Source organism: Polypterus senegalus, chromosome 8 (assembly GCF_016835505.1).
Source record: "Polypterus senegalus isolate Bchr_013 chromosome 8, ASM1683550v1, whole genome shotgun sequence".
Taxonomy (NCBI): Eukaryota; Metazoa; Chordata; class Cladistia; order Polypteriformes; family Polypteridae; genus Polypterus; species Polypterus senegalus.
In genome coordinates this window covers 139,225,475-139,247,416 of record NC_053161.1, presented here as the reverse complement: position 1 = coordinate 139,247,416, position 21,942 = coordinate 139,225,475, and the positions used below count along the sequence as shown (strand labels likewise).

At 39.4% G+C, this 21,942-nt stretch overlaps 2 protein-coding genes across 2 annotated transcripts in view; one reads left to right on the top strand and one right to left on the bottom strand.

Moving 5' to 3' along the window:
* Positions 1-1,446, top strand: part of samm50l (sorting and assembly machinery component 50 homolog, like) — a 34,260-nt gene extending 32,814 nt beyond the window's left edge. The window contains exon 15 of the mRNA XM_039761827.1: positions 1,271-1,446. Coding sequence (XP_039617761.1) covers positions 1,271-1,316 — 46 coding nt within the window. The 3' untranslated portion in view covers positions 1,317-1,446. The remainder of the gene's footprint in view (positions 1-1,270) is intronic.
* A 1,488-nt stretch (positions 1,447-2,934) lies between these two features.
* Positions 2,935-21,942, bottom strand: part of washc4 (WASH complex subunit 4) — a 101,553-nt gene continuing 82,545 nt past the window's right edge. Inside the window, exons 27-33 of the mRNA XM_039761826.1 lie at positions 19,364-19,430; positions 14,711-14,797; positions 12,333-12,480; positions 10,167-10,263; positions 9,030-9,226; positions 6,997-7,093; positions 2,935-4,362 (exon numbers count right to left, since the gene is read on the bottom strand). Coding sequence (XP_039617760.1) covers positions 4,295-4,362; positions 6,997-7,093; positions 9,030-9,226; positions 10,167-10,263; positions 12,333-12,480; positions 14,711-14,797; positions 19,364-19,430 — 761 coding nt within the window. The 3' untranslated portion in view covers positions 2,935-4,294. The remainder of the gene's footprint in view (positions 4,363-6,996; positions 7,094-9,029; positions 9,227-10,166; positions 10,264-12,332; positions 12,481-14,710; positions 14,798-19,363; positions 19,431-21,942) is intronic.

Below are 21,942 nucleotides of genomic sequence, written 5' to 3'. Positions count from 1 at the left end.
TGATGCACATTTACAGACTGTAACAATGTGGGTTCGCTGCATGCTCCCATCGTCCGTCCGGGAACCCCCGAACCCGACAGCGTCCATAATGTTACTGATGAGCTTGGCAGTGAGGCATAACAAATAGAGCAAGGGGGTGGTGTAAAAAAGTGGCAAGTGCTTTTATTAAAAATCAATAAACAAAACAATGTTCATATAGTGAAGTGCCTTCCAGTCATTAAATAAATAATCCAAAAAAAAGGTGTTACTGTGGAGGTTAAAACCAATAGAGAAAAACAACAATCCTTTAAAAGAGGTTAAAACAATGGAAGCAGACCCTTTAAAAACAAGCCGGTGTCGTCTTTTATCTGGCGGCTCTCCTGCTTCTCCCGTCTGGACCCCGCAACAGGAGAGTCGCCCTCTCCGCTGCTGACCTTTCTACCGTCCACTTCGCTGGTCTGGAGGCCCCCCGATCCCTGGCTTCAGTCGCGCACTCTCCAGACCGAGACTTGGCTTCCCTGGCGACCAGGACGCCCACATCAGGGAATTCACCGCCCAAGCCTCCTGATGCCTTCTCAGCCTAACGCGGCCAGCCGTCCTACTTCTGGTCACTTCAGCTCCTTGATCGCTCAGCTGGAGTGACCGCTTCTGTCTGCTCCACTGAGTGTCGGCCAAACACCACTACTAGGGCTCACTGTCCAGCTACTTGCCTACGAGCACACGCTCGCGTTCGCTCTCTCACACCGGTTCTCTCTACAGCTTACAGCTTTCTTTTTTCCTAGTAGAAGAGGACGTGGCAGCTGTAGTAATCGGCAGCTCCTGGGATTACAATTACAGATGTGGACCGTTTCTCACCTGTGCACTTAAGTGAGAAACGTCCACATCACAAACTCCTCAATAACCGCTTCGGCCACACACCACCTCGCCCCCTCGCTAAGCCACGAGTGCGGCGATTATTTATGTAAAACTGGCCTTTTTGAAGGGAGCTGTGGACCCGCTGTACCACACAGACACGTAGTAGGATAGGGTATGGGCAGTGCAGGCTGCCTGGCAGCTCAATTTCTGCCCTTTCTGGGGATGGAATTTAAGTTAATGGATGAGTGGGAGTGGATACAAGTACATGAGTAAACTTAACACACAAAATTTAGAAAGGCACAGAATTAAGAAATTAGCGAGCATCAGAAATGCTTTTCAAGTGGTGTGCATTATTGGGGTTTGGGGCTGTAAGCTTAGTGGTATGTGGGATAAGAACCTCAAGAGTGACTGAATTTGAATCTGCTTCTGATTTCAGGATCTGTGATGGTGTCCAGTTTGGGGCAGGAATCCGATTTCTGTAATTATACCCACAGATGAAGGCGGAAGATTCCTGGTGGCAGCAACAAAAACAGAATTAGACCATTTCACCTTTTTATCTGTTTAATTATGTCCTGTTCTGAATTATGGAATAAAGCACCATATTTTCCCTTATTGTTTGCACTAATTGTGAAAATGAAACAGTATATATTAAGGGATTTGTAAAATTAAAAGGAATTTAAATCTCAAAAGCTACCGTACAAGTTCACAATTTGTTTAGATGTGCCAGCCATGGCTTAGCAAATCCAATTACAGAATATGAAACGACGACTGTTTTGTTTTGAAAATGCCTGTCATGACTCAATTAACAAAATTTTATGCCCGTATGGTTAGAGGTGGACTCCAGGTATTGTCCTACACAGCACTGGTTTATATTGTGAACATTCCTGCGTTTTCTTAAGAGTCTGCATAGTGGGGCATTTAAGGCTGCTCCAAACAGGACTTGTACGTACCTGAGGCAGCGAGTGTAAAAAAGCAGGCACTGTTTGTGAGGGGCTAGCTTAAAAGAAAAGGGGGGTCCTGGACTTCTTAGTTTAAACTATACCAGCTGTTCCAGAGCAGTGAAAGCACCACAGTAATGCAAAAAGGACAATTCTCAAATGTACAGATGTTTACTGACTAAAGGGGGGCATCTTCAAGGAATAGTTTGGGCAAAATTTAATTAATAAATAAATGCGTTTTGAAATTCAACAATAAATGTAAATAAGTCAATGTGTCATGAAAGGTTTTCTATAGCTTATTTTTTCCATTTATTTAATTCATATTCAACACAAAATATGACTTGAAATGACAACTGCCATTTTCACAAGTCAAAGCTGAGAAGGTGGGCTGTAGTGAAGGACTGTGTTTTAAATGGTGAATTGTTGGCAAAGTGGACATAACCCACTGGCCATCACGTGTCACATTTCTAGATGTGGAGTTCAGGGCTTCTTGAATTAAAGCAGCCGCCTCATGCAGTAATTCTGGGTAACCTTTTCTTTGCACTCATATCTGGTAGAGATGTGCACACTGAAAACATAATACTCACTAGAGACCACCCTCTCGACTTTGACAGGTTTATTTTATGATCACTGAAATAAATAAAAGGGAAAGCAGTAATTATATGTCCTGACACTCAAAATTATTTATCATTGTGTCTTACAGTATACACTTCACATCTCACAATGAACTTGCAGTGTTTGGTCTCCTAATTTGGAGAATACAGTCTGGGAGACATAATGAGAAGAATTCAAATAAAACTGACAGAAGCTCACCTTGTAACTTTGGGTTAAGTAATAAATATTAACAATATGCAATTACAACTTTAGTATTCAGCCTTAACTGTATGGGCAACATAAGAGCCCAAGATGGGCCGCTGAGCTGCAGGCAAGGGGCTATTCCAAAGAAATGCATTGGATTCTTACACACTCGCTACATGACGTGAGCAGACTTTGAATATGATTTATGCCATGTCAAAACACAAGGTGCACTTTATGTGAATGGTACAAGTAGTATAAAAACACACTTTCATAAAAATACTTCTAGTAGCAAAAACAATTGGCTATCACCAGAAATAGGGGGCTACTGCTGAATGCAGGTTGTCTATTTAGAATTCGATTTATAAAAGGTACAAAAAGAATTTTTTATTTTGGCCCCTGTTCTTCTACATAACACTGTTACCCCTTGCAAAAACAGAATAAAATATACAGATGCAGTTGCTGTTTTGTACCTTCGGTAAGTTTATTACATTGGTATTTTACAAAGTATATATTTTTATAACTCTTGAGTCGACACTGTACACCTTATGTGCCGCCGTGGGGACTGAGTGCATAATGTGAACAGAATTAAACAAGTGTGCAGCTTGCCATCTTTCACGGTCATAACGTCCGGTGTCCGCAAGCCTGTCCAAATACCAAAACAAAACCAACTGATCACAGATTACAGTGCACTGTACTTTCTAACCACCCTCATACAAACGTGCACAAATATGTCCATTTTAGTAAGAAGGGATTCTTAAAAGTAATCAACATGTTTAAAAAAAAAATAAGAGTACTACAAAACAAAATCAAATGTAGATATCAATACAACTATTAAGTCTTTCTTTTGTACTCAATTCAATGATTAAAATGGCAGCACAAATAACCCTTTGAGATACTTTTGAATCGGTTTAACTGCTGGAGATATTTTACCTTAATTTGTCCTCCTGGCTCAGCTTTGTTAGTCGCTTGTCCTCTTTGACACGGCTGTGCTTGTTCACCAAAGACTGCTGATTGAGCCGTTACATTTATTTAAACTGCAATAACGTATTTGTAGATGATGTAAACCAAGGCATATAGAATGGGCACAGTATTTTCAAGCACCTGCAATGCCACATTTTTAGGTTAAAAGGCTAAACACTCCTAACAAATGTTTGTATTTTCTGACCTATGCAGAAGGATGCTGTCCATCAGCCAGGCTGCCTTCCAATATTGAGTCCAAAAATGTTACTCACAAAACAAAGCTTCAAAGAAAAAAAAATGGTTAGAATATGTAAAGAAAATAGGATAGCTAAAGGTGTGCAATATTCTTTAAAAAAGTGATGTTAATATAATCAAAGTTGTAAATTAAACACAATGAACATGGACATGTTAGAAACAGAAAATTCCTGTATAGCATGGTGCCATAATGCAGGAGTGGAAAATGCATGGAGCAACGCCAAACAAATCAGTAAAATGACGGCACGTTTCCTCAACTGTTTCACTCGCTGATGTCACCTGCAGGGACAGGCTGGCAGCAGGTACACAAAAGAGTTGGACACGCGGACGGTGCCCTCTCCTAGCAAATATCAGAAACTTTGATGTCTGCTCTATGAAGCACCAGAGGCTCCAAATGCTGAAATGGCAGTAACAGTGTTGTGTCCCACCCGCAGTCCCAATGTCCAGTCATCCTTCCAGTTAGTGCACAGACTGGACACTTGGATTAGTGCTCATCTCTGCCATCTCCGTCACTTTGTGCCCGTGTCTGTGAAAGACGAACTAGTAGATGAATCTCCAGCATCTTTGGGGGCTTCGTCTGGTGGGGATAAAAATGAAAGAAATTTCAGTCTTGTGTATTTTTTTCAATGTTAGCTTTGTCTTGTTTTAAAGAAATGTTAAAAAAAAATGCAATAAATTGTTCTCAGTGCAAATTGGACACCAGGGTAGCCAGTCCCAGTACTAATGCCAGTCAATACTGTATGCATCACGGGCAAAAATAAACAAGTAAGAAAATGTCTGCATGGCATAAGCATTCAGGTGTGTTCTTAAACTTGGTTAGCAAGTTTGAAAGTTTGAGTATTTGTACATATTCTAGACACTTTATCAAACAGTTTGTTACATATTTTTGTAACTGTGAGATATATTCAAAAATAACTTAGAATAGAATGTAATTACTTGCATAAAGTACAGATGAGGTGAGGTCCTTCTAACTGAATGGAGGAGGACTAAATGCGGCTCCAATAAGATTATAACAAGCAGTGAATTTATAAACACTAAGAAACAGATGAAAGAAGAAGTGAGAAGAAAGGAATTCCAGAAAATCTGAGGAGAGATGTGGAAAGAAAAAAAAAAAAAAAAGGAACTGCATTGTGTCGCCTTACAGAGTGAAATGTCCATAAGTGAACATCTCCAAGGGTGGAAAATTCCAGCTCAGAACCTGCTGGATGTAACAGTGCTGTTTTACATATGGAAGGCTGACTTATGGAAAATGGGGGTATGAAGGTGCCATTGTGGGCAGGATCCCAGTCTCTTCACCCTTTGCCAGATGCTGAACGCATAAACTAAGATGGCGGTGCAATGAAGGGCATGAGATTTCAACAGGATGGACATGTGGCACAATGGTTGATTCACTTACTTCACCCAACATGCTGGGCTGCTGGAAAGGTTAGCCAAGGCATCTGGGTTTGGAGCACACCTGCCCAGTTTTGGGGTCCGGGGAGATATCCAATACCAAACCCCCTATCCGAACGCTCATTAACATGAGTTTCCTCTTATTCCAGGAAATTCCTGACATTAAGAATATGATATTTGTTCCTATGTGCTGCTTTATCTGACATGCCAGCTAGATCAAAACCACAAACACGAAGAGAGTCCAAAATTTGAAGCAAGCAAAGCCATAACTGCCAAAAACAAATCACAACTGAGTAATGGCATGCCGAGTTAAAAATGATGTTACATGGTTAGATAGAATTTATCAGTTTAGAATATCCTTGTATCTTGTGCGAGAAATCAATGATGGGAAAGTGATAAAAGCAGGAAAATGCAGAGTTAAGTCGCTTGTTACACTAAACTGGCATTTTTTAAACCTGATCTTACAGATGTTCCAATCTATATAGATATTGACTATCTTGGAACAACTGTGCCTGTCATGGTCAGGGACATATTAGATGGTCAGCCACTGTGAGTACCTACTGAGAATGGTCTAAGGAGTGAAAAACCACTAAGTGCCAACAGGATCCCATCTAGCACAATCCAAACAGAAGGGCTACTGTGGCACAAATAACAGATCATTTTAATTATGGTTATGGGAGTAATTTGTCACAAAACACGGTGCATGTGGCCCTGCTGCATGTCTGGACTGCGTACTGTTGGCCAGGCCGTTCAGAATGCCAAAGCCAAATCCTTTTCACCGTTGAAAGCATCTACAATAGGAACACAAGCATCAGAACTGGGTCTCAGATGAGTAGAAGGTTGCCTTGCCAGATGGACCCACCCACGGTTTCATTGTGTAGAGCATTATGGGAAGAAGACAATTAGCCAGTGGAGTAAGTGTCTTGCAGGGAAACCCTGGGTCCCAACATTCATGTGGTTGTTAATTTGACACGGACCACCTACCCAACCACTGTTGCAGATCAGGTACATTCCTTCATGCCAACAGTATTCCCCAATGGAAGTGGCACCTTTTAGCAGGATTATGTACCCTGATGCACTGCACAAATTGTTCGGCAGTGGTTTGAGAAATATAATGAAGAATTCAGTGTAGTGCCCTGACCTCCAAATTTCCCAGATCTCAATTCAATCAAGCAACTGTGGAATATTTTGGAACAACAAGTCTGATCTGCAGTGGCTCCCCCTTGCAGTTTAGTCTGAGAATCTTTTTCTAACAACCTGGTGAAAGATACAACTGGACACCTTCTGTGGTCTTAACAGTCTATGCCTCGGCAGGTCAGGGCTGTTTTGCTGGCGCATGGAGAAGTAACAGCATATTAGGCAAGAGGTCAAAAGATTTTGCTTCATCAGCGCATTACATATCTATAATAAACTCTAATTACTTCTGTCTACCCCTTTTGGGGTTCCACATAGCCCTGGGTCCATTTGTTAGAACTCCCCTAGGGGCACCAGCTGCTTCTGCAGATATAAACAAGTGGGCTCCAGACAGGCCGAAAGACCAAGACATTTGACAGTGAAACTACAGCACCCATTGTCAACATGGGGGACTCCGTCAAGTTCAGGGCCTTCACTGATTCCACTTCAGCCCAGTTATACTCCCTGTGGGACATACATGGTGGCATTACCTGGGTACCATTCACCAATGGCATTGATTAATATAGCACCTCATTGATTTAAAACACAATAAAACATTTTTTCCCATAAAAGTCAAGGAATCTGAAGTTTTTCACACATAAAAGTCATTAATCACTTTCCAGGAAGAGTCTCACACTTTCCTCACCTTTGTCTTTTTTCTCCTGGTTTTCCTCAGCTGCTGTTTTGTCCGCCCGGAAGAAAATCCGCGCACTGCTTAATGAAAAATAAAGCAGCTCAAACTCCTGTAGAAAGACAGAAAGAGAGTGAAGAAAAAAAAAATCCAGACTGCTTACTTCACATAGCAACAACAATTCAGTATCACAATTCTAAACTGAAGCAAACTTACTATTTTAAAAAAGTATTGGAGGGGTGGTGTTAGGCTTCAAATTGATGGCAAAATACTATAGTTAGGGCTGGGCAATATGGAAATAATTGTTCACAATAATTCTTTTCGTATCAGTTGATATCAATATATTATCACAATCAAATCACTATTTCTGTCAAGCTTAAAAGTTCCTTTTCACTCCTTTGTGAGATGTGAAGATATCATAAGGTTAATTTTGGTGTGTGTGTATATATATATATATATATATATATAGGCAATACCCGGGTTACGTACGGGATAAGGACTGTAGGTTTGTACTTAAGTTGAATTTGTATGTAAGTCAGAACAGGTACATTATTTTAATAAATGCTATTGTTGACCGACTGTAACCAAGTGCTCTGCCAGTGAATGATGGAGTTTCACCTCTCTGATCTTTTTATTATTTCTACTTTATTTTCAATGGTGATGGTTTTTCTCTTCTTTACTGTATCACCAACACTTGCATCAGATCTGTGTTTCAGAGATATTCTTGAAGGGTGAAGACAAAAGGTTAAGATGAGCTCTTCTGTACAGCACTGTACACGCTATCGCAGCAGGAAGGCACCCGTCATCAACACGTCTGATGTACTGAAAAGAGACAACTTCCTACTATGTGCGTAACAGTACAAGCAGGCTTGCTATTGAGAATGAATGAGGGCATTGACAGGCGGTTCATCACCAGCCCACCTCACAGTCACCTTCACCACAGTATGATGCCTGCGTCCGCCCACCGAGAACGAGCACAGTGCGGCCAAAGGCGTGTAGTGAATTGCCCACCACTGGCCCCAATCAACAGGCAGCCACTTGAAGCACACTACAATGCTACCCCCCACCACCCTGTTCACCCTCAATGGCCTCCATTCAGCCACAACCAGGTCACTGCTTGCAGCATTACCAGCCACCCACCGAAAACTGGCAGCTGTGTGTAGTGGGCGGGCATTGAAATGCCCCCCACCGCTCCATCCAGCCTGCATCTAGTCAGGAGCAGTAGCTGCAGTGGCATAGTGGGCGGACAGCGAACCGGCCCATTAAGCCTCCGTCCTGCACACAAGCGATAGCTGTGGCCCCGGTGACTATGGACCACGGGTCACCGCTCGCTTGCCACGGGGAGCTGCCCTAGGGACACTACACTGCGCGAGCAGCGAAATCACTCCCCTCCAGCAGTTAGTGAGGAGCATGCGTCGTAGGTCGGATGTCTGTAACCTGGGGACTACCTGTGTGTGTGTATATATATATATATATATATATATATATATATATATATATATATATATATATATATATGTGTGTGTGTGTGTGTGTATGTATGTATGTATGGGGTATGTGAATTTCCCCTTGGGATTAATAAAGTATCTATCTATCGCTCATTGTACGCCTATTTACAGTTGATAATGTTTTTTTTTTTTAAAGTAGGTTGCTAGAAACACTCAAAGTGTGCTCATGTGTACAGAGACAAACTATTAAACATACCTTGTATGAAGAGTAATAGAATTATTTCCTTACTTTCCTTGCATAATCTCTTTTATGCCAGAAATTGATATAAACAAAGAAAATAACATATTTTCTTATATCAATGAAAACCATCTAGAAGCAACACAACTAGATATCACCAACCATATAAATGCACAACAAATTTTAAGTTTAATGTTTCTTTTTAGACAAGAAATTGCTCTGAACTCTATAAATTTTTTAGTAAAGTTTACATCTGGTATGAACAGTATTCCCTCATTGTGGTGCTACATTTTCTCAGCTGTCTTTCTTGGAAGTGTGCTACACTTTTAAGTTTATTTAATTGCATAAATCACGGTTAGTACCTCTAAATAGTTTTCAAGTCTCTTTTGTGTCAAATTCATGGTCTGCAAAAGCTTCTCATCCGGATTACTGGACTGGACATTCTGTTCCTTGACGACAGCTTTCTTCTCTTTTAAATACTTCTCACGAACAGCCTGGAACCAGTGCAAGGAATCAAACTCTTGGTACTGATCTAGAAGCTTTAAAATGTAAGCAACACCTGGAGCCAAAAAAAAAACCCAACAAAATATACCTTAGCAGAGTCTGGAAATATAAAAATGCATTACCGTTTGCATTTTAGATACATCATCTACGGTTAGATTTTTAAATATGGTCATTTCTGTTGTTTTTAATTCTGCAATGACAGTCAATAAAAAAGTAAGAAATACAGTCCAAATTTGGGAATACAAGTTTGACAATGAGTTTAACATTTAAAATTTCACAAAGCATTCAAATAAATGCTAATAACAGTTACATATTAAGAATAAGCAAAGGTTACATTAAGACAGCTATATAATAAACAAAACAGACAAAAGATTTTGTTCTTAGATGAACCAAGAAACAGTTTTTTGACCACACCTCCAATAACACCCACCCTACAGTGAAGCATGGTGATGGTAGCTCATTATGTGTTGTGGGGCTGCTGTTCATCAACATGGACTGGGCATCTGATTAAATTATAATGAACAATGGATAGTCAAAAAGAGAAACAGTTTCAAGCAGTTTAAGTAAAAGGACCCCAAACATAAGGTGTAAGGAACCTTGGGAATGGCTGAAGCACAAAAAAGTGAATGTCCTAAAATGGGACAGTCAAAGCATGTTGAAGGGAAGAGCTAGTGACACGATGATTGGTTCTTATTTCAAATGACCTGCAAAGCCATCCCAATGGTAATGACCGAAAAAGGTGGTTACCCGAAGGCTACTGTACTTGTATTCTGTATGAAGTGTACTTTAAGGCCAAAAATGACCAATACTGTCCATATTAGTCATTCATGATTTTTATTTTCATGTGAATTGAATTGACCATATTTTTTTATAAACTAACACATATTTACTACCAGAAACACATACTGTATCAACATAAGCTGATAACACAAATCCTAACAAGCAAGAAGTAATCAACTATCAGAAAAGCAGAAAGAATGTGACTGAAAGCTCACCCATGGCAAAGCCGTCATCAGTGAAGGCTGCGCCAACCTTATTTTTCTTATTCAACTTCTCTTTGCAACCAATGGAATGCTCTACAAAGTTGACAGTCTAAAGAGAAGAAAACATATTTGCTAGTATTAAAAGAACATAATCCTTTGAATAGACAAATAAGGTATGTCAGTGTTTAACATTTCAGTACAGTGAGAAATCAGCTTTGAAAGACTGGAAGAAAGAGTCTGTGATCCACATTTAAACTGTGTTCTGTCAAGTTGTAAAGAAACCTATGCTGATACAGTAGAACAACTTCAGCCTGAGTGCTGGTTAGTGTTTTGGAGCACTATGCATCGCATCCCATCCGATAGCCCTCATGAGGGCCAGATCGCATCACTCTATGAATTGGATGTTTTTTCACAACTGCTATAGTGAGTGTTGAGGGAAGGGGGTGACAGAACAGCGGACATTTACTTCTGGTGCCAAAAATCCTAAAATGCAGGTATCGTGCCATTTTAAAATTTGCATTTTTCATTACTTTTCCAGTGCTGGTATAACACGTAATCTTAGCCCTGGTAGGTATTTACATTGCTGGGCTGGGTTTTACCTAAAATCAAGACATCACAGCTACCTTGGAGGTTTAGAAAGCAATGGATACTTTGTAATTTGAATGTACAAAATCACAGTCACAATACTGGCTTGTAAATCCATTTAGGTGCTGTGCATGGAACGTAAAATTCTCCATCCAATCAGCCCAAAAATAAGTAACAGCTTAAGTTCAGAACCACCATGCGAGGATATGAGTAAAGACACAGCTCCTGTTAAAGATTACATTCACTCTATAACCCACCAGTACATATGTTTTTGAAAGACATTACAACAACATATAAACCTGTGGATCTGTAATTCCTAACTAACAGTCTGTATGTTTTGTGACTTCTGCTGTTTAGAGACCTGCTACAAGGTCTATTAACAAGATTTTCTTTGATATGATATTCATACACAGACACTTTTATTTAGCCATCTTGCTTTGTTAATAATTGTCCTTTCACTTACAACATTAAAAAAAAACAGTCCAATCTCTGCTATACACCAAGATACTGCTATCAGTACCATACTAATGTGGACAAGTGATCAATTTATCCTGTACTGTTGCTTTATCTATCAAATCTGTCAGGCACCTCTTTTGTATCTAATATACAAAGCTTAAAATCAGAGTGTGTGTGTATGTGTGTGTGTGTGTATATATATATATATAGTGTGTGTGTGTCTCGTAAACAAATCCACACCCTTGAACCAACCTCTACCAAAATTTGGACACTTCGCTCATTTGATCAGGGGAGGACCTTGGATTTTGTCCTTCCCCAAAATTTGGTTGTACTTTTTTTCTTTCTTTTTTTCCTTTTTTAAATCCCAACTACAGTTTCAATGACAGAGAAAGAGAAAATCCACACCAGACAAGCCACACTAGCAGATATACAGAACAGAGCTTAAAATTACTTACCCATGCTAAACACTAAAAGTACAAAGTTAGAAGTGTAGAATGCATAATAATGACATAAATAATAATAATAATAATAATAATAATAATAATAACAACAACAACATGAACCACACACTGCACATATGCGAATGACGCAAGCGTCACTTTTGGATTCACCAGAATCAGTTTTGGTTTTTCTGTTTCAAGTTCACTGCCTATTTCTTACAAGACACTATTATGAGGCAACGAGAAGGCACATCTACATTGTTGCCAGGGTAACGCTAGACATGCCTATACCATTGCCTGAGCAATACTCCTTGTAAAGCTCCTTGTGATAGATGGCACTACATAAAACAAACATTAACTGATGATACATAATAAATCTATCTATTACACTGTAATAAAAAAATAAAATTAATTACAGTACACCAGTAGAATCCCAGATTGACTGTTTTTTCAAACACTCACTGAACTGAGAAACTATTATAAATACAAAATTAATGCCTGGCTACTTTAGCTCACTGAATGCTTTGAAAAGAACAATGAAAATATGCTGTTTAAAATGTTTCATAAGTATGAGATTTATGAAGTAAAACATCCAGGATATAAAAAAAAATAAATATAAATGGCAATAGGTGGACAAAATCAATAATCTGAAGCCTTGACAACATTTTCTCATACACTCCCCTGAATGCATTCTTACCAACGGAGGAACAATCATGTAGAAATTGCGGAGGTGCATGTTTTTTGAACTGCGGAACTCCGGTGCAAACACATCGACTAGCATTTTGAAGTACTCCGTCCCTTCTGCAGAATTGCTAGTCAGGTCACTCAGAACAGAATCTAGAATGCTAAAGCACAAAAATCAGAAATTCACATATTTAGCCAAAGGAGCAAAATTTAAAGAAATGCCTATAAAATGCAAAGAGAAAAACTGAATTAAACTAACAAAAAGAAGACACCTTTAATCTAATGGTAATGTACAAAGTAATATTTACAACTGTTTATTTGGAGAAGGAGACAAAACACTAACAAATTATTCAACACTATAATCATATGTACAGTATGTTGTGCAGTTATAGGATTTTGAATGTACAGTGTGGGTTTCTCTTTATTTTCTTTATAGATAGATAGATGCCTCTAACTCAGGAAAACACAGTGGTTAGTGCTACTTCTTCATAGTTTCAGGTCTTTTATTTTGAATCCTTGGCTGAGAACAGCATGCGTGTAGTTTTCACTTTTATTTCCCAGTGTCGCCCCACATCCCAACAAATGCAAGACAGGTTGAATGGTGAATTTGAATTTGTCCTGTGTGAGGTAACATGGATTTGATTATGAATGTGCTTCACCATGGACTGTCAAAGTTCAGAGTTGGCTTGCATCTTGTGCCCAGTGCTGAAAGGACAGACCCTGCCCTTTCTGAACTAGACAAACTGGTTAGGATACAGATACACACTTTTAAATCAGAGAGAAATAAATGAGAATCACTGAACTAAAAAATGGTCAATGAACGATTTTTGTCAACCCCCCTCTTTTTCAAATTATTCCATTATTTTTGAATTGTTTTAGAAGCTGGAGCCGAAACATTATGTTGTAAAGGGCGTCAAAGAATGAGGGTGAAGAGATGACTCACTGTTGAGTGGAACAAACAACACTAAAATTTGATTTACAGGTAATTTTGCAATCATGAAACACAAAACTCATTACAAAGGTTTTTTGGGGGCAGAAAGCAAGTAAAATGGCTTTCAAAACCCATAAACACACACTACTGTGTTAACCCAAATAATTTCCACAGCTGTGTAACAATGGTAATCCACAGCGCACCAGTAAATTCAGGTGTATTCTAAGGCTTTTATTTATATCACTATGGATGAGTGGAGCACTTAGTTTAAAAAAATAACATGTTGCATATTTTTTTTACACATTGTTGTGCCAAAATACACTATTATGCACATTACTGTGTTTTTCACAGCAGGAAATGGGCTACACAAGAAGCCCATCTCTTGCCATTACCCTGCAACTGCCCCTTCCTGTTTCTTGATTCCAGCAAATGAATCGGAGTATATTCACACTCCAAATGCTGAGAAGGAATGTACAAAATATCACTTCTGCATCTGATGCATCATTAGAATTGTGACTGCCAAGTCTGTAATCATTATTGGCAAAGTGGGCATCATAGTATCAGAATAGTATCAGTAATAGTATCCTATTAAGAACCAGGATTGCACCCATTATCCAACCCGCTATATCCTAACTACAGGGTCATGGGGGTCTGCTGGAGCCAATCCCAGCCAACACAGGGTGCAAGGCAGGAAACAAACCCCAGGCAGGGCGCCAGCCCACCGTAGCGGTGAATTCACCCTAGCCTTTATCTAACCCTATAACCACCTATAACCAGAGACCTAGAGGTTCCCAATGTCAGGTGGGCTATCTGCCCCCTAGAGTCAGCTTAAAACATGGATTAATTAACTAAAGCTTTAATAAAAATGCTTTTTTGGAGGACTCTAGGACAATAGCAGCCAATAATATGCATTAATAAACCATGATAGGTGAATTAAAGCAACGTAAGCAAGTTAGTAACAAATTAAACTGATTTTACTCTAACTGACCATTTTTAGTTTTCATGTTAGAAATCAGAGGAAGAATTTCCTACTCTGTCACTGATTTCAAACTACTAAGGTGCTAGCTATGCAAAGGGCAGCATTTTGTGTCAAGAAGCATTAGTTTTGTTGGGAAAGAAAGTTTTCCATTTTTGATCACTTCCTCAAGATTAGAAAGCTTTTACAATCTATTCACTGTAACTAAGCTACTGTTGAGATTTCATGAGTTTTTATGACACTCTTGTGTGTTCCCCACAGTGTATTTTTACTTTCTTTTCATTTACTGCAAACAAGAGAACAGTCCACTCTTTTAAAATTACATCACAATAAAATTATAATGAAAGAAATTAAACAGTTGATACAACAAATGTGTCTCCATATTTTTTATTGATGTGTATTGGTTTAAAACCATGCCATTCAAATATATGGAAAATATTCTGTAAAAGTATTTAAAGATGTATCCTATCTGATGCTGTCATACCTGGATGCTTTTTGAGTCTCCTCAGACAGGCCTTCCTCCTTCACTAGCTCTTCAAAGTTTACAATGTCTTCAAGGTCTGGCACAAACCTAGTAAAGAGTAGCAAACAAAATATACTAAATTATTTTAAAACTGCAGTCTCTGGATACAAGACAAATATAATATATGTAAAAATGTAAAAAAGAAAATAGTAAACGTTTCGGGAGGACTGGGAAAGCATAAACCTCACAAGCTTTAGAAATTCATAATCCACACCTTTAACAACTATACAGCTATTGTTATCAAGAGAGAATAAATCATCTAAAAAAAATCACATCAAAAGTTACACAATCACTTATTCATATGCCATTAAGACATTCTTCAAGGGATAAACTCTTCCTAAATTCTTTTTATCAGGCATGGACTAATATAATTTTAAGGTGTGCAACATAAAGAACTCTATTAAGCTCAAACTTAACTCAAACTAAGTTCAAAGTCCAAAAAACATGCTACCTATGAGAGGTATAACCAAACACCAGTCTCTTTTTTGACTATATGTTTCTGCATTACTTCAATTACATTTTGATATTCATTATTCCTTATCTATTAGAGGCCTTTGAATCACTTTGTGGAACTGTCTCATGATGAAACATCCCTACTCAAAAATGTTTGAATGCATTGGCCCATGTCACATTCATAGCTAACTGCCTAGTCTTGCTAAGCTGGAGGAACCTCCGATCACCTTCTAGTACACCATTAGGTATGGACATATTATACGAACTCTAAATGAAAATTAAAGTTCACTCAAAGAAAACTGCCCAGCTGTTCTATAAAATGTGTTAATCTTTTGGGTACAAGTTCTAGCTCAACCTGCAGAACAAGTTCAGAACTTTGTACTTGAGTATTTTCTTTCGAGTAACTGATGCTTAGTTTCTTTTAACTGAGGAAATGAGATATGAAATGACTGAACATATCAAAAGACGAAACAAAACCATACTTCATATTAATGACATAATTTGGCATTGTATTAATTTGTAAAGAAAAAAAACAGTTACGGTAGTACTAGGAACATCCCGATGTGGTTTTAATTTGAGAAGCTGATGTTCAGGTCCAGGAGGATGCCACCACACCAGAATGTGCACATTTTAAGATAAATCAGATTGTCCTTGATGATATAATTACTTATTAGAAAATTGTGACAAGAACAAGCCATTCACCCACAGAAACTCACCCATCGTATTCACCTAGATTGTCCAGACTAACTTCCAAGTCTGGATTTGAAGGTACTTAAAAGTCCTACTCTCCACCGTAAAACTCGATAATTTATTGCATGGGTCTAAGTTTTTCTGATCAAAGAAAAACTTTCTAACATTTGTGTAGTGAGAAGTCAAGCAAAATGACACCTTTTATTGGCTAACTAGAAAGATTACAATATGCAAGCTTTCGAGGCAACTCAGGCCCTTTCTTCAGGCATGATGTAATTTGTGTCAAATCTGTCCTTAACTACTGTGTCTCCATATTTTTGTTGAACCCATTTTAATGTAACAACCTAAATTCACTGTACTAATATTTTTCATAAATTTAAACACTCTGAGCATGTCTCCTCTTAATCTCTTGCTATAATTGAAAAGGTTCAGTTCCTTCAATCGCTCCTCATAACTCATAATCCTGGAATCAGCATAGTCGCTCTTCTCTGAACTTTTTCTTCTACTGCTACATCTTTTTTGTAATATGGAGACCAAAACTGAATACAACACTCCAAGTGAGGTCTCACTAGTGCATTATATAAAATTAAGCATAACCTCCCTTAACAGATACACCACACGTCATGGTATATAACATAAACTTTTATTAGTTTATTGATCACTTCTGCACACTGCCTGGATGTAGATAGTGATAAGTCCATTATGACTCCTAGATCCATCTCATAATGTGTACTTTCAAGTTTTAGTCCCTTCATTTGTATACTTTAAATTTAACATTTCAACAAACTATGTGTAACACCTTATATTTACTTAAATTAAATTTCATCAACCACAAATCTGTCTAAGCCTCTATGTCATAAATATACCTCTGTAACAACTACTCTGATTCTACATTATCTGCCCTTCCACACTATCTTCTGCAAATGTAACCAGCTTATTGTGTCACAACCGGATGGAGGTGGTACCCAGCCGGGACGCCCGAGAAGACAGGAGGAGGGCTGGTGCCTCCTCCAGACCTCGAGAGGGTGATCGCCCTGGAGGCCTCGGGTAAAGAGCTGGGAAACTCGACACTGTAGGGACCCGGGGTTACTGCCAGGGGGACCCCAATACCAGGAAGACCCTAGACCTCAGCACTTCCGACACACCCGGAAGTGCTGGGGGGAAGAGAAAACGGGGACACCCGGAATGCTTTCAAGGAGACAGCCGGCACTTCTGCCACACTGGGGCGTGTCGGTGGGAGATTGCTGGGAACACACCTGGAACACATCCGGGTGCTTATTTAAAGGGGCTGCCTCCCTGCAGAAGGGACAAGAGTCAGGTGGAAGATTGGACAAGGTCTGGAGAAGGCAGGAGGCGGCCTGAAGAAACAAGAAGAGAGAGGGCATTGTGTTGGCCTGGACTGAGGGGTATTGGGGCTGGTGAGCATGGACTTTTGTAAAATAGAGATCAAAAATAAACGTGTGTTTGGTGACATGAGCGTGACCGCCTGTCTGTGTCCAGGGCAATGTTCACAATTGATTATATTCTTGTCTCCAACTTGCGGGGAAATCTAGGAGGGTTGGTGGCAGGACTGACACTCTGGCCTCTGTAAAAACTTTACACAGCTCCAAAACAACAGACAGGACTCCTTTCTGCTCTCCTTGGGAGTAGGTCTGCTGCAGCTGCCCATAGGAAGGCTGCTTGTAATATGAAGGGGATGGGGGAAAATCCTCAGGAGCTTCATCCCCAGAAGGGTCAAAACCGCTAGAAAGCCAATGGTGTCAGGCCTGGGGATCGGAACAGGTGTGGTGCTGAGGCATCACCTACTGCAAGGCAACACTCGGGCCATAATTTGAGGCAGCCCATCCGGGTAGGCATGTGGAACGTCTTATCTCTCCAGCATGAAAATCATCTTCCTCTGTTGTTGGAGGGGCTTTGTAAACTTAACATTTCAGCGGTGGCACTCTCTGAAGTGCACAGACCTGGAACTGGTCAGATCCCTGTAGGTGGATACACCGTTAATTGGTCTGATCGCTCTGATGGCAGTCATACTCAGGGATTAGCTGTTGCTGTGTGGATGGTGTCCAATGTCACTCCTTTCAACAAGCATATTATGAGACTCAGATCAAAGCCTATTGTCTCAGTGTATGGTCCAACTGAAGTGAGCGATTTCCCTGGAGGAACTAGACCACATGTCCGTCTGGGGGGTTGCCAACCAGGATCTTGAGCTGTTTTGTTGTGTGGTGCAGAAAATGCTGTACCAGTGCATGCTCCCTGACCTGACCTTGTCCATTTCATTCTGAAAAAGTTAACTTCACCATTACCCTTTGGTTCCTGTGTTTGTGCCAATTTTATACCTACCTAGAGACTTCACCCTGAATCACCACTTCTTATAAAAGCTTTCCTAAACTCCCATGCAATGACATCCGAAACTGGGCCAGATACAGGTCAAAGATGATGAAGATAAAGAAGGTCTTAGCATGTCTCAAGGTTTATTGCGCAACCCTGAGCCGAAGCTGTCCACAGCTGAAAAGGAGCATCTCATCAAAATCCTGCATCTTTAATTGCCCAAAGATGGTGTCAAGGCTTAGAGGGTAGGTTCTTTGTTATCAGCAATATTATTAAGCTTATTTAACAAAACAATTGTGGGAATGTGGGGTCATCTGTGGCCACAGTCACAACATGGGGCTCAGCATTGTTTCCCAAATCACTAGAAAATGTTTGAGCAGACTCCATCAGTCACATTCCAGAGTTCCTTAACTCGTTGTATGACAGCACATTTTGTGTTAACCTGGAATGGATAAAGATTTTGAAGAGGATCTTGGAGGTAGCCTGGTGGCACAGTGTCCAAAAGAAGACCACTGCCTTCTAGTAAGTCCTGCAAGGTGTGTTAGAGGATTAATTGTGTAGAAAGGCAGTATTTATACACACAAATCCAATCACAAATCTACTTTGCTCTACCCTTAAAAACAAAACAAGCTGTTCACCTGCTGGCAGGTGCCAATGGTCAGTGTCACTGACCAAATTTGCAATTCAGAAATGGCCATTTTCTGGTGGATTATGGAGCTCAATGTAAAAAGTTGGCATGAGAGTACCAAGGAGTCACCTGCTCTGTTAACTCTAAGAAGACTAAATTCAGGGCTCCCAAAATGACGTGTTACACCCCCCCAGACCAAAACTCATTGGTACTTTATAGAAATCAGAAAACTAAATGGTTAAAAGATGTAATCAGTGAAAGGTCAGTCAAGGCTAAGGCCAAGTGGAGGTCAGTATTATGATTAGAAAAAAAATCTGAAGGGGACCAGTCCAAAAAAAAAAAAAAAAAAAAAAAAAAGGTTAGAATAATTCCTACTGTTGATCGTGTAGATAATACAGATTATAAAATATATGAAAATTAACACTTATTTGTGATCTGTATTGCATTTTTAGAGGACTTTAAATTGTATATTTATTTCTACAAAAGACAGTCAAACTTCATGAAATTTAACACACCTTATGGCATTGCTGCAACAGTGTAAACCTCCAGAACGTATCATCCGCACATAACCCATAGCATTTCCTGCACAGAGAAAAAGAAAGTCAGGATATGTAATCTCTCTATTGTAAAAGGAAATCCTGAGACAAGACTTTTTGAAAGAGATAATTTCAAGTCCGGCGACACGAGACTTTGGCCATGAGATTTTTTTCAAGTCACACCCTTCCTCTCAACTATATTCAAACATGCACATGATCCACTCACATCTCATTCATGTGAATGCTTACGAAAGACACATTTCCTGCTCTATTTATGTTTTCCTCACTTTAAGTTCCCAATTAAAGAAGATGTATTATGTCCAAATCTTATTGATGAATTTCATCCCAAAGGGATATCAACAGAAGAAATGAGTACATGGGCATTCCTAGCACAGAGAAATGATGAAGTCAAATGAATTAACTCTAAAATTGTTGATCAGTTACATGGCAAATCAATAGACTATGCTGAAACAATTGGTGGTGACTGTGCGGAAGATGAAAACATCAACTTAAAATATTCTGAAGAATAACTACAACTGTTAACACTGTCCGGTCTTCCACCGCCCAAATTACTGTTCAAAGAAGGATGTATTCAAGAAAGGTAATGTAGTACTAGGAAATCCATTCCCGGAAACTGGGAACAGCCAAGCTTGCATATATAGCGTGTAAAAATGTAAAGATCGATCAAGAAATAACAGAGTTATAGTTGAAAATAATTAAGTGGCACGGTTTGCTGGCCCACGGTGTAGTGTGTTGCAGATTTCAGTCAACAACAGACCAGCAGCAGTCGTCAGTCTCCCGGCTCCCACTAAGACTGAGCACAGTGGACTGGGAGGAGTCTGCTCTCTGCAGCTCACGAATGCCGGGACGGAGCAGACTTCATTGATGTCTGTCAGACAACAGCTTTGAACAGCAACTTGAAATTGCAATGCATCAGTCTGTTGCATCCGTATTATCTGTGCCAAGAAACTTGCCATCACAGAATGATGCCAAGAAACTGGATGCATCAGTAAAAGTTGAAATGGCGGTGTTTCAGAGCAATGGCAAGCGCTGGCATTGTTTAGAACATGTGTATCAGTATCTGATCAGTTAGATCGCGCTGCATTCAAAAATTTTTTTAAAATGTTAGTCTATAATATATACTCCCTATGATATTTGCCACTTGATTGACATACAGTGCGGCTAGTCTGAGATATCTTTTCTTCTAACACACTGGTCATCCTACATGTACCCATACAATCAGATTGTGATTCAGACTATGAATGCATGAATGTAAAATTACCCCGATCTACATGCTGTCAAATAAACGAACCACACGCTGTGGCTTCGCCTCTGACGTGGACGTCCGAGGTTCGATCACAGAGAGGGGTTGCAGTGAGTGTGTATGCCTGATGAGCCCAAAATTAGGGCGAAACACGAGTCGCATACTCTTTGCATTATTTGATAGTAAAACTATGCAACATTCTATGATCTGCTTCTCGCAACTGAAGAGGGCATCGTGGCAGATGTTTGCCGACTTGCAGACCAACCACAAGCATTACCTGGTAGGTAACACCCACACAATCAGACTGTGATTCAGACTATGAATGCCATGAATGTAATTACCCCAATCTACATGCTGTCAAATAAACTAACCACACGCTGTGGCGCAATGTAAAGAGGCTTCGACGCTGACGTCCGAATCACGAGAGGGGGTGCAGTGAGTGTGTATGCCTGATGAGCCCAGAATTAGGGCGAAACACGAGTCGCATACTCTTTGCATTATTTGATAGTAAAACTATGCAACATTCTATGATCTGCTTCTCGCAACTGAAGAGGGCATCGTGGCAGATGTTTGCTGACTTGCAGACCAACCACAAGCATTACCTGGTAGGTAACACCCACACAATCAGACTGTGATTCAGACTATGAATGCCATGAATGTAATTACCCCAATCTACATGCTGTCAAATAAAGTAACCACACGCCGTGGCGCAATGTAAAGAGGCTTCGACGCTGACGTCCGAACCACGAGAGGGGGTGCAGTGAGTGTGTATGCCTGATGAGCCCAGAATTAGGGCGAAACATGTGTCGTGTACTCTTTGCATTATTTGACAGTAAAAAAACAAATACATACATACATACATACATACACATATATATATATATATATATATATATATATATACATATATATATACATATATATATACATATATATATATATACATATATATATATACATATATATACATATATATACATATATACATACATATATACATATACATACATATATATATATATATATACATATATACATATATATATATATATACATATATATATATATACATATATATATATATATACATATATATATATATACATATATATATATATACATATATATATATACATATATATATATATACATATACATATATATATACAGTAATCCCTCCTCGATTGCGGGGCTTGCATTCCAGACCCCCCCGGGATAGGTGAAAATCCGCAATGTAGAAACCATATGTTTGTATGGTTATTTTTATATATTTTAAGCCCTTATAAACTCTCCC